General features: G+C 40.9%; 1 protein-coding gene across 1 annotated transcript; it reads left to right on the top strand.

Annotated features, from left to right (window-relative positions):
• The first annotated feature begins 274 nt into the window (after positions 1-274).
• Positions 275-12,769, top strand: LOC145425392 (uncharacterized). Its single transcript, XM_080298401.1, has 9 exons — positions 275-678; positions 838-853; positions 933-1,024; positions 1,402-1,452; positions 1,571-1,633; positions 1,766-1,825; positions 11,761-11,823; positions 11,904-11,966; positions 12,067-12,769. The coding sequence occupies exons 1-9, from the start codon at positions 603-605 to the stop codon at positions 12,072-12,074; spliced, it is 492 nt and encodes a 163-aa protein (XP_080154527.1). The 5' UTR covers positions 275-602; the 3' UTR covers positions 12,075-12,769.
• The last annotated feature ends 1,581 nt before the right edge of the window (positions 12,770-14,350 follow it).

Here is a 14,350-nt window from a genome sequence, read left to right as displayed (position 1 = left end):
ATAATTTAACACAACAGATTGTGAGCTTTGACTTGGTCAACAAGAACAAGACATAAATAAACCTAAAATTAATGAGTGAGTCCTACAAAAACATCTTAACTGAGGTGAGAGAGACAGGCCAGAGGAGCGGACATAACAGTGTGAGGGCGGCAGATCTGTGGGAGAGGAGAGAGCAGTTAGGGCAGGAAATCTGAGAGAATGTGACAAGACAGAGAGTGTTCATAAAGTGGCTGCAACAATGCCTTACTTGGAGTCCAGACTAGCTGGGTTTAGTGGATGAAGGCAGAGGTCTGTGGAAACTGCTGAACGATGGGCAGGCAGGCAAGTGAGGAAGAGGCTCTGAGGGGGGCAGCAGTGGTGGTGAATAGGGGGGTAATGATCCAAGGTGGCAGGCGTCTGACTGGAGGTGAATGATGGCATGAAAATGAATCTTGAAGCAGGAAGAAACTGAAACAAGGGGAAAATCTGTTAGCATACAAACCTTATTTTCCTAGAAAGGATCCTCGGAGACCTGCCTGGTTACCTCACTGAAATATTCATTATTATTTGTTGTTGCAGTAACTGTGTCAGGAGCTGACAGCTCTTCATCTCCTGTGTGGTTGATGGTTGGACTGGTTTGTGGAGTCTCTCTCATTATTATTCTCCTGCTCTTGTTGTATCGCTGCAGACAGTCCAAGTGTAAGAGCCTCTTCTTTTCATGCTGTATTAGAGAGTTTATTTACTACATACACTTTAATTATTCACACATATACATGTATTCTGATCTCATGACACAAAATATCAGTGGAACAATTTATACATGACAAACATGTGTAATAACATTTGTCTCTTTCACAGATTCCTGCTTCACCAGGTTGGTAAAATACTTTTTGTTATTATTTTAAACAAACATCAGTTACTTTTGAGTTTGTTGTGTTTATTTCATGTTTTAGGTCGATCCAGTCTGAGAGTCACAGTCTGGGCTCCTCCACAAATCATGGAGTCAACCAGAATGAAACTCATGTGTACGACTCTGTTCATCCTAGTCAGTATTTAATCCATCTTTATTATCATTATTAATATTGACTTTTAAAATCAGTCTTAATTAACAGGAACAGTTTTTAGGCTCATTTTGTGCTCAGCAGTTTTTCAAAGAACGTTCGTCAAAATCTAGTTGGACAAACATCCAAACAGCCAGCTGACACATGAACATAAAATGAGAAATAAACAGGATTTTACAACCTGATTGTGTCTTTAAGTCGACTGAAAGAATCCAATGTTGTTGTTTAATATCATAACAACACAAAGAGTAACAACATGGTTTGAAAATATGTCATAGTCCTGGTTTTGACTTAAACATAATTATTTAATCTTTAGTTTTTTATTCAATGATTAATTTGACCCTGGCTCGTCTTTTTTTAGGTACCAATCACATCTATGACTCAGTTACGCCGGTTGAAGACAACAGAAATGGTGCAGTATATTTGTTGAAAAACACAGAGAATTTAGAGAAGAAACTTGTTTTTGATTTAATGAAACTAATTCCATGTGAAATGTTTACAATCCTGTAACTAAAATATGAACATTTCAGGATCAGATGAACATCAAGATGTCACATACGCTCTTATTGAACTTAAAAACTTTGAAAAGAAGCGTAAGTACATAAAACATGTGCAGTTTAAAATTAATAAATGTAAATGTAATGTAAAAACACAATAAATAAACATTTTAAAAAATTTGACAGTTAATTATTTCCTTATGTCCAACAATCTTATCATCTTCACAGGGAAGCATCATAAACCAGAGCAGAGTGCTGTTTACTCTGAGGTGAAGACGGGAGCTGCAGGTACAGTCACAACAGTCTCATTCAGTGTTTGTGTGCTTGTGTAGCCACTAGGTAACAAAAGCTCAACACTGCGCCTAGCATCCTGGAGTACTTCTGTTGTCTTTTGTACGTGTTTTGGAGTTTTTACGTGTTTTGAAGTTTATACGTGCTGCTTTGTCTGTAGGGGCCACCGTAAATATACTTTTATTTATTCACTCCACAGAAAATGTAATAAATAAATCATATAATACAAAAATCAACTATTCACATTTCAACTTTTAACTGTTTAAATTTTCAGCTTTTTCCTTTTAAAGCAGGGGTGTCAAACTCAATTGCACAGGGGGCCAAAACTCAAGGCACACTTTAGGTTGCGGGCCAAACAAGATAAACATTTATTGAACACACTAAAACAATGTTTTTAAACATAAATATGAATAAAAACAGACAGGAATATCATTCCAGATTAAATAAACTTAAAAATAATAAACTTTAAATTTAAATATTTTGCTCTTCATAAAAATATATCCTGTCAAAATTATGCAAGTTAGAAATATGAACATGCTGCCAAAAACCCCAGAAAAAATAAATGAAAGCATACACAAGGTTGGAGCCGCATGTAGACGGAGGAATGGAACTAATAAACTGTGCGGGCCATTCAGTGTCGTACTTTCCCTGAGTGTATCATTACTCTGCAGCTCCATCTGAATCTGCACAGGTGCAGTTCAGCAAAGTCCGCTGACTTGGTTCAACATTACTTGGCAACAGGGAAAGTGAGGCAGGTTGCACTGGTGCATTTGTGACAGCTTCACTTGAAATGCCTTCACCGCATCATACATGCCATGTCCATGAACTGACAGATTTCCTTGCTGAGCTCAAAAACTCTATTGAGAATTTTTATCCCAACTCAGCCAACAGACCTCTCTATGATGAGAAATCTCGGCAAACTCTGAATCTATTTCACACGTAAAAGACTGAAATTGACGGTGATTTAAACTTTTAGCTCAGATAAAATGTACGGTCTGCGTTACGGTGATCATTACATGCTCCATTTTTAGGACTTTACCACACAGCCTTTCCTGGTGTGTGATGCAGTGATATGCTGTTAACTCACCAGTACAGTTCTCCTCCTGCATCTTTACTTGCATCCTGCTGACTAGTCCGCTTTTTTCACCGCACAACACCTGCGCTCCATCTGTTGTAAGTCCAACAAGTTTGTCCCAGGGCAGTTTCATGTCGGTTACACTTTGACATACGTTTTAAAAAATGTCTTTTCCTGTCGTCGTCTCGTGCATCGATTTAATGTTCAATATTTCCTCTCCACGGATGAAGATGGTCAGCTGTGCAATGTCCATCATTGTGGTGTGATCTGTTTAAGTATAACCTGTTTTATTGTGAAAGGGGGGTTCTGAAACAGGAAGTAGAATAATAAAGGTCGGAGTTTGAGTGCTCTACAAGGTGTCGCTTGAATCCTTGCCTAAAACCACGACATGGTGTCAGAAGTGGAATTGCAGTAAGAGCCTTGTCATCGGGGAGTGACAGCAAGCGGCTTTGGGAGCGGTAAAGAGTTTTTCTCCAGACGATAAGATGTCGGACGAAGAAGCAGGAGCTAGCGCAACAGCTACACAGCCTCGCATGTCACGGCCCCACCAGCAAGCTAACGGCGGCTATAATGCTAACGCCAACTTACCCCCGAATGCCACATTCACCATCCAGCCTCCTGAGCTGTTTGATTTCTCAAAGCCACAGCAATGGGAAAAGTGGATAAGGAGGTTTGAAAGATTTCGACTTGGAAGCAACCTGCACCTTAGCTCAGAGGCTAACCAGGAAAACACACTCATCTACTGCATGGGGGATGAAGCAGATGATATCCTCCGAGGGCAAGCTTTATCGGACATACAAAGGCAGCAGTACCAAGCAGTAAGAGACACTTTGGATACGTACTAAATCTGTTAAATCTGTGCATGTGATAGAAACAGAGAAAAGTGATGATACACCCGTGTTCCTTGGTTCTGTAGACGCAGGTTCAGACCCTTGGTATGCAGACCTTACTATCAGAAACCACGAAGTTAGATTTAAGATAGACACAGGAGCTGACGTCTCTGTTATCCCAGCCCAGATGTATTACTGCATAAACCAAAATGAGATACAGAGAAACAATTTGCAAAGGTGAACAGGAAATACAGGAGCATGTGTACATTATCAAAGATTTGCACATAGCACTGTTAAGCAGGCCAGCAAGTGTCAAGCTGAACCTTGTGTGTAGAGCTGACAGTATTGACTTGAATGTGTTGAATGAGAACTACCCAAAGCTGTGTCAGGGATTAGGTTTAATGCAACAACCTTATACGATTAAGTTAAAACCCAATGCTGTGCCTTTTTCCCTGGCCACACCAAGACGGGTCCCCACCCCATTGCTAGGAAAGGTGAAACGGGAACTGGAAAGAATGGAGTCCATGGGAGTAATCAGGAGAGTTGACGAACCAACAGAATGGTGTGCAGGTATGGTCCCAGTGCCAACAAAAAACGACTCTGTGCGTATTTGTGTTGACCTCACCCACCTCAATGAAGCAGTGTGCAGAGAAAAGTACATCCTGCCTTCGGTTGAACAGACACTTGGATCCCTGGCGGGAGCAAAAGTCTTCAGTAAGTTAGACGCAAAAAGAGGCTTCTGGCAGGTTCCATTGTCACCAGAGTCAGCACACTACACAACATTCATTACACCCTTTGGGCGCTTCCACTTTAACAGACTTCCCTTCGGAATAGCGTCAGCCCCAGAACATTTTCAGCATAGAATGTCAGTGATGCTTAATGGGCTGCCAGGTGTGGTTTGTCACATGGATGACATCCTCATTTGGGGACAGGATCAGCAGGAGCACAACGCCAGGCTGCACACAGTGCTCAATAAACTCCAAGAGGCCGGTGTCACACTAAACCTGGAGAAATGTGACCTGAGCAAACAGGAAGTGAAGTTCCTCGGACATGTTTTGTCTGCAGAGGGAGTACAGCCAGACCCAGACAAAATTAGAGTGATCACAGCAATGAAAGAGCCATCAAACGTCAGTGAAGTGCGCAGCTTTCTCGGGATGGTTAACCAATTAGGCAAATTCATCCCAGGACTGGCCGAAAGAGACAAGCCCCTAAGAGACCTGCTCTCGAAGAAAAATCAGTGGGTTTGTATGGGCTCAAAATGTGGTCATAAATATTTTGTACTTGTAAATCGGTTTTGTACTTGTAAAAAAGATTTGTATGTGTAAAGAAAAATTGTGCATGCGTAAAAAAGATTTGTGCGTGTGTAAAAAAGATTTGTGCGTGTGTAAAAAAGATTTGTGCGTGTGTAAAAAAGATTTGTGTGTGGACTTAGCCCAAAAAAACCCTGCAAGTTACAAGTACGAATTTTGACGCTATTTTTCTTCCTTTCATCTGATTGGTGAATGTCATGTCAATCACAAATGTAACAATCCAATCAGAGAACAGATGGGTTTGGCTGTCGGAGGGGCGCTTTTTTGAACTGCAGGTCCTTGAAGGGTAATCTCTATATAAATATCCGATAGCAGTTAGGTCCCCTTACTTTCAGCAGCTGTTGAAAGGATAAAGTTGTGGTATATCAGTGGTTAAAAATACCATTATTACTTTAGGATTAGTTTAACACAGGGGTGCTCAATACGTCGATCGCGATCGACCAGTCGATCGCAAAGGTAGTATTGGTAGATCGCATGGCATTAAAAAAATAGATGCCAGCCTATCATCCATCCCGTCACTTGATTGATACAGGGAAGCCAGTCAGATGACATCAGATTTTTTCTGACGCTTAGGTCGCTGCGCATGCGCAAACAGCGGCGCGAAGTGTAGTAAAACTGACAAGCTAGTCAGCGAGTTAACTCCAATTTTTAGCTCTCGGTTTTTTCTCTTAAACCTGGCCGTCAGCAGCTACTGTCCGGACTATGCATCCCTGGCTGATTCAATTCAATGCAAGTCATCAGAGTAAACTCAGGTAATGACAAAAAATTTACATAGTTAATTGTGTTGTGAAATATTGGATATTGCGGTTATGCATGTATATACATTGTAGATATAAAGAATCCTCAATATATTTATAAATAAGTATATGTTTTGGATTTTTGTAGTGGGTAGATCATTTTGACTTGGTCATTTTATAAGTAGCTCACATGCGGAAAAAGTGTGAGCACCCCTGGTTTAACACAACGTCAGGGCTGACCCGGGACCATTGCTGTGAGTCACAGTGCGCAGCATAAAAGTCCTTTCACATCGGACGCAGGATGTGCTGCTAATGCTAACTGCTAACTAAAAGCAAAGGATCCAGAATTTGTTGCTGGCTGCTGAGCTCTGTGGGCTTTTGCAGCAGCTCTACCTGTACTAGATGCACCTGCTCCTTGTCGTTTTTATCGCTGACTTTATGTGAACTACAAGAGTTTCTGGCTAAGTCCACACACAAATCTTTTTTACGCACGCACAAATCTTTTTTACACATACAAATCTTTTTTACAAGTACAAAATATTTATGACCACATTTTGAGCCCATAGGTTTGGAGCTGCGCACAGCAAAAAGCATTCAATCTGCTAAAAGGTGATCTGACGTCAACTCCCATTCTTGCACTCTATGACCCAAACAAAGAGTTAAAACTGTCTGCAGATGCTTCCTCCTATGGACTGGGAGCAGTCCTATTTCAAAAAGAGGGAGAGCAATGGAGACCTGTTGCATATGCGTCTCGTTCTTTAACGGAAACAGAACAGAGGTATGCACAGGTGGAGAAGGAGGCGCTTGGACTAACATGGGGTTGTGAAAGATTCAAAGATTTTCTCATCGGGAGACACTTCTCCTTAGAGACTGACCACAAACCACTCGTCAGCCTGCTAGGACAGCAAGCTCTAACCGAGCTTCCACCCAGAATCCAACGGTTCCGCCTAAGGCTCATGAGGTACAGTTACACCATCTCACACACTCCAGGCAAAGCACTCCTCACAGCAGATGCACTGTCACGTGCACCCGTTAACCAAGACCCTGATTCTAAGGCTACAGCTGAACTACTGGATGACACAAATATATATGTGGATGAAATAGTCAAATGCATGCCTGCTACCTCGACATACATCACACAGTTAAAGGAACAGCTTAAAACCGACAGCATGTGCTCAGATGTCATGGCTTTTTGTCAGAGCAGTTGGCCAAAATACAGCAATCTCACAGGCCCAATTAAAGCATATTGGCCACACAGAGACACCTTAACGGTACACGATGATCTGCTACTGAAAGGCACCAGACTAGTGATCCCTACTGCTATGCGCCACTCTGTCCTCATTGCCCTACACGAGGGACATCAGGGAATGTCTAGATGCAGAGAGAGAGCCAGGGAGACAGTATGGTGGGCAAATAAATGAACTTGTGAAAAACTGCACCATATGCATCAAAGAGCGTACCAACCCAGTGCAACCTTTAATGCCAAGCCAACTCCCTGAGAGACCATGGCAAAAAGTTGGAGCAGACCTTTTTACGTTTAACAACAGCAACTATGTGCTTCTGGTGGACTACTACTCTAAATTTGTGGAAATAGCCAAATGTACTCCCACAAGATCGGAGGATGTTATAGTGCATCTAAAATCAATCTTTTCCAGACATGGGATTCCAGAGTTTCTCTACAGTGTCAATGGACCTCAGTTTTCAAGTCAACAGTTCAAAGACTTTGCAGCAGCTTATGGGTTCAGGCATGTAAAAAGCAGTCCAAGATTTGCACAAAGCAATGGTGAGGCTGAGCGTCATGTCCAAACTGTGAAAAGTCTGCTAAAGAAAGCAAAAGACCCATATCTTACACTTCTAGCTTACAGAGCAACCCCATTGGCTAATGGATATAGCCCTGCGCAACTACTAATGGGACGAAGACTGCGCACGTCAGTTCCCCAGCTTCCTTCTTTGCTCAATCCCAGCCTGCCCAACAAGGCTACAGTGTTGACAAAAGCGAGAGAGAGAGTGATGAAGGACAGTGTTGCGTACAACAGGAGACATCGTGTGACAGAACTTCCTCCACTCTCACCGGGACAACCAGTGTGGATTACAGACACTAGGCGTGAAGGGACTGTCATCTCCTCTCACTCCACACCCCGCTCATACATTGTCGAGACCCCTTCAGGAGCCATCAGGAGAAATAGGCATCACCTCCAGCCATTGCCAGATGCCACACCAAAGTTACAAACCCCAATTACGCCTGTCAGTCCAACAGAGAACACCCTGCCTGCTTCAAACCTATCGGCGGCTACAACTCTGACTCCTAAGACAGAAGACCCAGGTCCTGTCAGAACTAGGGCTGGCAGGGTTGTCAAAAAACCACAAAGACTGGACTTGTGAAAATAAACGAAACAAAAAAAAAAAGACATGGGTTTAAAAGTAAAGGAAAAAAGGTTGAAGAGAAAGAAAAGTTTCTATGAAAGGTTCTAAGAAAAAAAAAAGAGTACAGTTTTCATATATGCAGTAAATGTTCTTGTAAGTTTGATGTTTTCAGCGAAAGGAGGATGTGGTGTAATCTGTTTGAATATAACCTGTTTTATTGTGAAAGGGGGGTTCTGAAGCAGGAAGTAGATAATAAAGGTCAGAGTTTGAGTGCTCTACAAGGTGTCGCTTGAATCCTTGCCTAAAACCACGACAATCATGTCTGTACTTTCATCCACAGCAAGATGCAATAAAGTTTTTGCTTCTTTCACACAACTGTGTTCTTAAATCAGTGGCCATGTCACAAACCCGATCAGCAATCGTATTTCTCCTCAGGCTCACATTTGTCAAAATCTGCGTTTTGTCTGGACACAAGACGTCGCACACCTTCATCATGCAGCTCTTCAGAGTGGTACCGGGCTGATTTGGCTATCTTCTCTTCTACAATAAAACTTGCTTTCACAACAGCTTCACTTTGATTTTTGCTCTGGTGAAAAAAGTCTGCTGAAATGTCAGATTCTTCTTTAGCTCTTCTACTTTCTGTTAGTGATGGGTCGGTCGCGAACGAAATGGCTCTTAGAGCCGGATCTTTGACGTGAACGACGCAAGCCGGCTCCTTATCGCGAGCCGTGGGGTTTTTTTTTCTTTCTCTCACCCTCTCTCTCGCACTTTTTTCCACTTCACTCAGCATGCGAGCCTTGTGCTTTAAGCTGGGCAGAGGGGGGAGGGGCGGTAGTTACACTCAGTAGCACAGGAACAGAGCGGGAGGGAGAGAGAGAGAAAGAGAGCCAGGGACAACAACGTCACATTAGAAAGGTATAGTAACCATCCACAACTATTTTCAGTTGCAGATGATAAAGGATTCAGAAAGTTTATTCATGCGGGCCCATATGACAGAGAATATGCATGTTCTTTTTGTTTTCATATTATAATTTATATTTAATTGTGTTGTGTTTTGCAGTGTTTTGTGTTGTTTCACTTTAAATTTGTAAAAGGAAAAAGCTGAAAATTTAAATAGTTAAAAGTTGAAATGTGAATAGTTGATTTTTGTATTATATGATTTATTTATTACATTTTATGTGGAGTGAATAAATAAAAGTATATTTATGGTGGCCCCTACAGACAAAGCACGTACAAACTCCAAAACACGTACAAACTCCAAAACACGTTAAAACTCAGAAGCACAGAAGTGTGTGGTAATAACGTGTAAATGAACATTTTTTTTAAATTATTTGACTATATATGAATGCTTGTGTATAAATACATAAACAATACACATATGCTTTCAATTGTGTAATTTAAGTGATCTAGGTAGCTCTGTTTTGGAAGTTCAGTTCATGCTAGAAATGTGTTTTGGAGTTTGTACGTACTTTGTCTCTAGGGGCCACCGCATATATTTATATATAAACATATATAAATAAAACCACTTTTTTTGTACATCAGTAATTCCCTTTGTGCATAATTTTATATTATTGTTAATAATATATTAATTAAAGCAACAAAACAACCTGAAGAGCCGGTTCGGAGCCGAAAGAGCCGGAAATCCCATCACTATTTCCTGTAGTTTCTGCATTTAGGTTTTTCAGCTTATCCTGACGTTTTGTCTCGCAGTGCCGTCTTAAATTAAATTCCTTCATTACAGCCACATTAGCTCCACTAATAAGACACACGGGTTTACCAGCAATGTCTGTAAACATATATTCAGTCACCCACCGGCGCTGAAAGGCTCTGCTTTCAGAATCAACGTTTCTCTGCACCATTGTGAGCGGCTAGCTTCACAATAACAGCAGTTTGACTTGATTGACGCGGGAATGTTCCCAGTTAGCCTAGCGTTCAGCAAGGAGGCTGCAGCGCTGCATTATGGGATCTGTAGTTTGTATATTATTAGCGTCTCATATCACCGGGCCATGCATAACAATAATAGTACATCTATATAAAATGATCTCTGATTTTGACACGTGTTTTAAAGAAATTTAAAGTGAAACAACACAAAACACTGCAAACCACAACACAATTAAATATAAATTAAAATATGAAAACAAAAAAAAGATGCACATTCTCTGTTATATGGGTCTGCATGAATAAACTTTCTGAATCCTTTATCATCTGCAACTGATAATAGTTGTGGATGATTACTATACCTTTCTAATGTGACGTTGGCTGTGTCCCAATTAAGAGACCACACGCTTGAAGTATGCATTTTGAGTGCGATTACGTCACCGCCACGCGACGACTGCTGTCCCAATTCGAAGTGTACTTCAAATGCATACTCCAAGTGCGCCGTCGATTTCCCCAAATATCAAGTGTGGTCCGGTGAACGCTTCGTGGTCCCATATATCCCACAATTCATAGCGCGGCGGTGGGTGTGGATAATTTTGTCGCAAAATACCCCACAAGAATAACGCTCCCCAGTGGCTGCAGCCAGACCCTTCTCCAAAATACGGCAGAAGGGAGCGGCCGAAGAGAACTGTCCGCACTTCTCGTACTTATAGTACGCACCGTACGCGTAGTGCACCAGACCACGCTTGATATTTGGGGAAATTGACAGCGCATTTGGAGTATGCATTTGAAGTACACGTCGAATTGGGACAGTCGTCGTCTTGTGGCGGTGACGTAATCGCACTCAAAATGCGTACTTCAAGCGTGCGGTCTCTTAATTGGGACACTGTCTCTCCCTCCCACTCTGTTCCTGTGCTACTTTGCGTGTAACTACCGCCCCTTCCCCCTCTTCCCAGCCCAAAGCACAAGGCTCGCATACGGAGTGAAGCGGAAAATAAGTGCGAGAGAGAGGGTGAGAGAAAGAAGGAAAAAAAAAAAACCACGGCTCGCGCCGTTCACTTCAAAGACCCGGCTCTAAGAGCCGTTTCGTTCGCGACCAACACATCACTAATTTGTTGGGTTGCCTTTCACATAAGTCCTTAATCTTGGAGGCAAAAAGTCCACTTTTCATCTGGATTTACTGAATCACAGCATCCAGAGCTTCTGAACCAGACCACCAATCACATAACCAAAGACCATCAAATAACACATAATCTGAGTGTGCTCTATCACTGGAGGCACAGCAGAGCACTTTTTACGCTGTTTTTTTGATACAGGAAAGTATCAGATGTGCCAATAACATGGAAATGTGTGTATGTGGAATAGATGTAGGGCATATAAAATATGAGTAAGGGATGAAAGAAGGGAGTGATGCAGACGGGCAGATGAGTATAAATGGAGCTGTTTGGGAAGGTTCGAGGTTCTTTATGTAGTTTGCTAAAGATGAGTAACATCGTAAGAAAGCACTGTGGAGTCACAGTCAAAAGTTTCAGTTGCCCAATCACTGTGGACTTATGAAGTGAAATTATCATTTTTTTGTCTCTCAAAAGAGTTGGAAGACTTTGTACCGTGTTACTCCTTCCTCATTTGGACTTTCAAATCAGACTTGATCTGCAGAGTTTAAATCCACATGTGTGCAACAGCTCTGTGTCATATATCTGCTGATCAAATGTATCCTGAGCTCTGACTTCTCTTTTAGAGGACAGTCTGATGTATGCTGAGGTCAAACACCCCAAAAAAGGAAAAGCCAAGAAGAAAGCAGGTAAACAAATTCTGCCATCACCTCCAGTGAATGTTGTTCAACATGTTTATCTGGTCTTAAAATCTTCTTTCCACTCACAGGAAAATCAAGTCCTGCAGCTGATGCAGCAGTTTATTCTGAAGTCACATCAGGAAGCTTTCCTGGTAATTATGCTTCTGTGCAGGATGAGTTATTCTTCAAGTTATTAAATGGCGAACATCCTGAAACTTGGACATTTCTGTTCTTTGTGTGTTTGTCGTACAGGTCAGTGAGGAGAGCTGCAGCAGCAAAAAGGAGCATTTTATGAATCCACTGTTGCTCCTCTGCTGCTCAAATATCAGATGCTCAGTCTTTAGTGTTTATGAAGATGATATTGAATAATAATATGATATATAGTTGGTACTGTGTTTTAGCATAAAGCACACAGAGATGTTTCCTGTTTCAGAGTCATGCTCTTTATATTTAGCTGATATTTTTATTCATTGTTGAGCTTTTGTATAAAACTTTGAATGTATCCTGTTCCACAGAGAAAAAAGTCTGTGATTTTTAGTAACTGATAGCAGCAACTTAAAGTCAGCAGAGTTACATCAGGAAGTGCTGGTATAAACACCCACAAATACTTTTACTGTCTGAGTGTAAAGATCTATATTGTGTAAAAAATAATTATTTGGTATAAAAACATGAAAAAGCTCTGTCTGCTTCATGATTTATTTAATGTCAGATACTTTTATTGTAGTTTTAATGTATCTCGTATTTTAATCTGAAGCTGTGAATGTTTTTTTTAATGTTGTTTGCTGTTCTCACTTTTTCTGAATTTTACATAGTTTTTCAAAAGTTATTTATTTTGAATGTAGAGCACTGTGATCAGCTCTGTTGTTTTGAACATAGTATATAAATACATTTGACTTTGACTTCACTTTCTCTTGTATTTTAATCTGAGTAAAGATTAAAGATTGTTTGGGCTTGATTAGATTTTCTTGGCTTTATGATTTGCTTTAAAGCTTTTATTGGAGCTGTATTCTGATACTACCTTCTATTTTTTTTCAGTAGGGCGCAGTGCTCTCCATTTAGAAGTACTTTGAATTCGTGTATGTACACATTCCTACTATTATTAATTACTAATTATTGAAGAAAGAAAAGTCTGATCATTAAAACAAGTTGGTTAGGTCGCAGTGGATATTTGTGTCCAGAGCCCTGCGAGTTGATGATCCAGTCATGGCCTTTGATGATGTTGAGCATCACTCGCTGTCCTGTGCTTGTCCCACATGTGGCTTTCTAGAGGAACAAAACACAGCTGGGTGCGAAAACATCGTCAGTACACACTGTAAGGTGCAGCTCTGCATTATTTGTCTGTTTGTTTTTAAAATATTATTACCCTCCATCCAGAAGCAGACGTGGACAGGTCACCACTGTGTCACATGACTTACTCACAGAGACACACAAACATTCAAATACAACGGCACAGGAGTTTTACTTTGTTTGTTGTTAGACTAGAATAGAATTATTGTCATTGCACATGTCACAAATAAAAGGCAACAAAATGCAGTATTGTTGTTGTTTTGTAGTATCTTAAAATACACTATGTAAGTTTTGGTATTATTTCCCAACATGTACTGTGTAACTTGTATGAATTTATGAAGATATTGAATTTAACTGTAGTGAAACCCTAAACTCAGAGATCCTGGTCTAACTCTACAGATCTCCTCTGGAACCAAACTTTATTTTTGACTTGTTTGAGAAAATACTCACATAAACACAATTTTAAGTCTAATTTTCAGGTTTGGCCACATTTCATTGACTTATTTTATTAGTGACTGGTCTGCTATATTATTCATCTTCAAACTGAGCATCAGGAAGAAAGGTGATTGAATGTGACATGGCTGACAGGTTGGTCTGAGTTATCTGGGTTTACTAGTAAAAGACCATAAAGGAGAAAATCCCCAGTGAGTGGCAGGTATCTGGGTGAAAATGCCTTGTTGATGTCAGGAGAATGACCAAACTACTTTAAGCCAATAGTTTAAGGTTTTGCCACTGAGCAGGGAAGCAGGACTCAATAGCTGCACTTTCTTAGCAGAAACAGGGAATTTTTTACAAGTGAAAATGGTGAAAAAAAAAAAACAGTTAAAAAAGTGACATCCACAGCAGTGTAATCCCCAGCTCCTGGTCTGATTCTCCAAATACAAAAAACATCCTTCCACAGCTTTTCCAGAACTATTTACAAAAAGTCTCTGAGCTTTCCCCTCCCCAAGATTCCTGGACATAAAGGAGAAAACGGGTAAGTAATTTTAAAAACACAAGTCTTGACTTACAAGCCAGAGTGACACTGACTGTTTGTCATACAATGATCCAGCATCAACTGAAGCTCTGCACTCTGCAACCCAGAGGCGGAAACCCTCCTCACTGTCCCAAAACTACACAAATATGAGAACACCAGAACAGACACACACACACACACACACAGATAGTGGCTGCATGACTGGCAGGACTCTTGTGAACCACACTGTTTAAACAGATGATCTTGTGGTCTTTAGTCCTCATAGCGCTGGTC

The sequence above is a fragment of the Astatotilapia calliptera genome, chromosome 3 (genome assembly GCF_964374335.1).
Source record: "Astatotilapia calliptera chromosome 3, fAstCal68.1, whole genome shotgun sequence".
Taxonomy (NCBI): Eukaryota; Metazoa; Chordata; class Actinopteri; order Cichliformes; family Cichlidae; genus Astatotilapia; species Astatotilapia calliptera.
Note: the sequence above shows the minus strand (reverse complement) of the source record. Positions and strands in the feature narration are given on the sequence as shown.

What these genes read in the sequence shown, in the direction of transcription:
- LOC145425392 (XM_080298401.1), top strand. Translation starts at nt 603, where the DNA reads ATGGTTGGACTGGTTTGTGGAGTCTCTCTCATTATTATTCTCCTGCTC. An exon ending in GTACGACTCTGTTCATCCTA is followed by an intron (nt 1,025 to 1,401) that starts GTCAGTATTTAA and finishes GTCTTTTTTTAG; the next exon opens with GTACCAATCACATCTATGAC. An exon ending in AAAAGCCAAGAAGAAAGCAG is followed by an intron (nt 11,824 to 11,903) that starts GTAAACAAATTC and finishes TTCCACTCACAG; the next exon opens with GAAAATCAAGTCCTGCAGCT.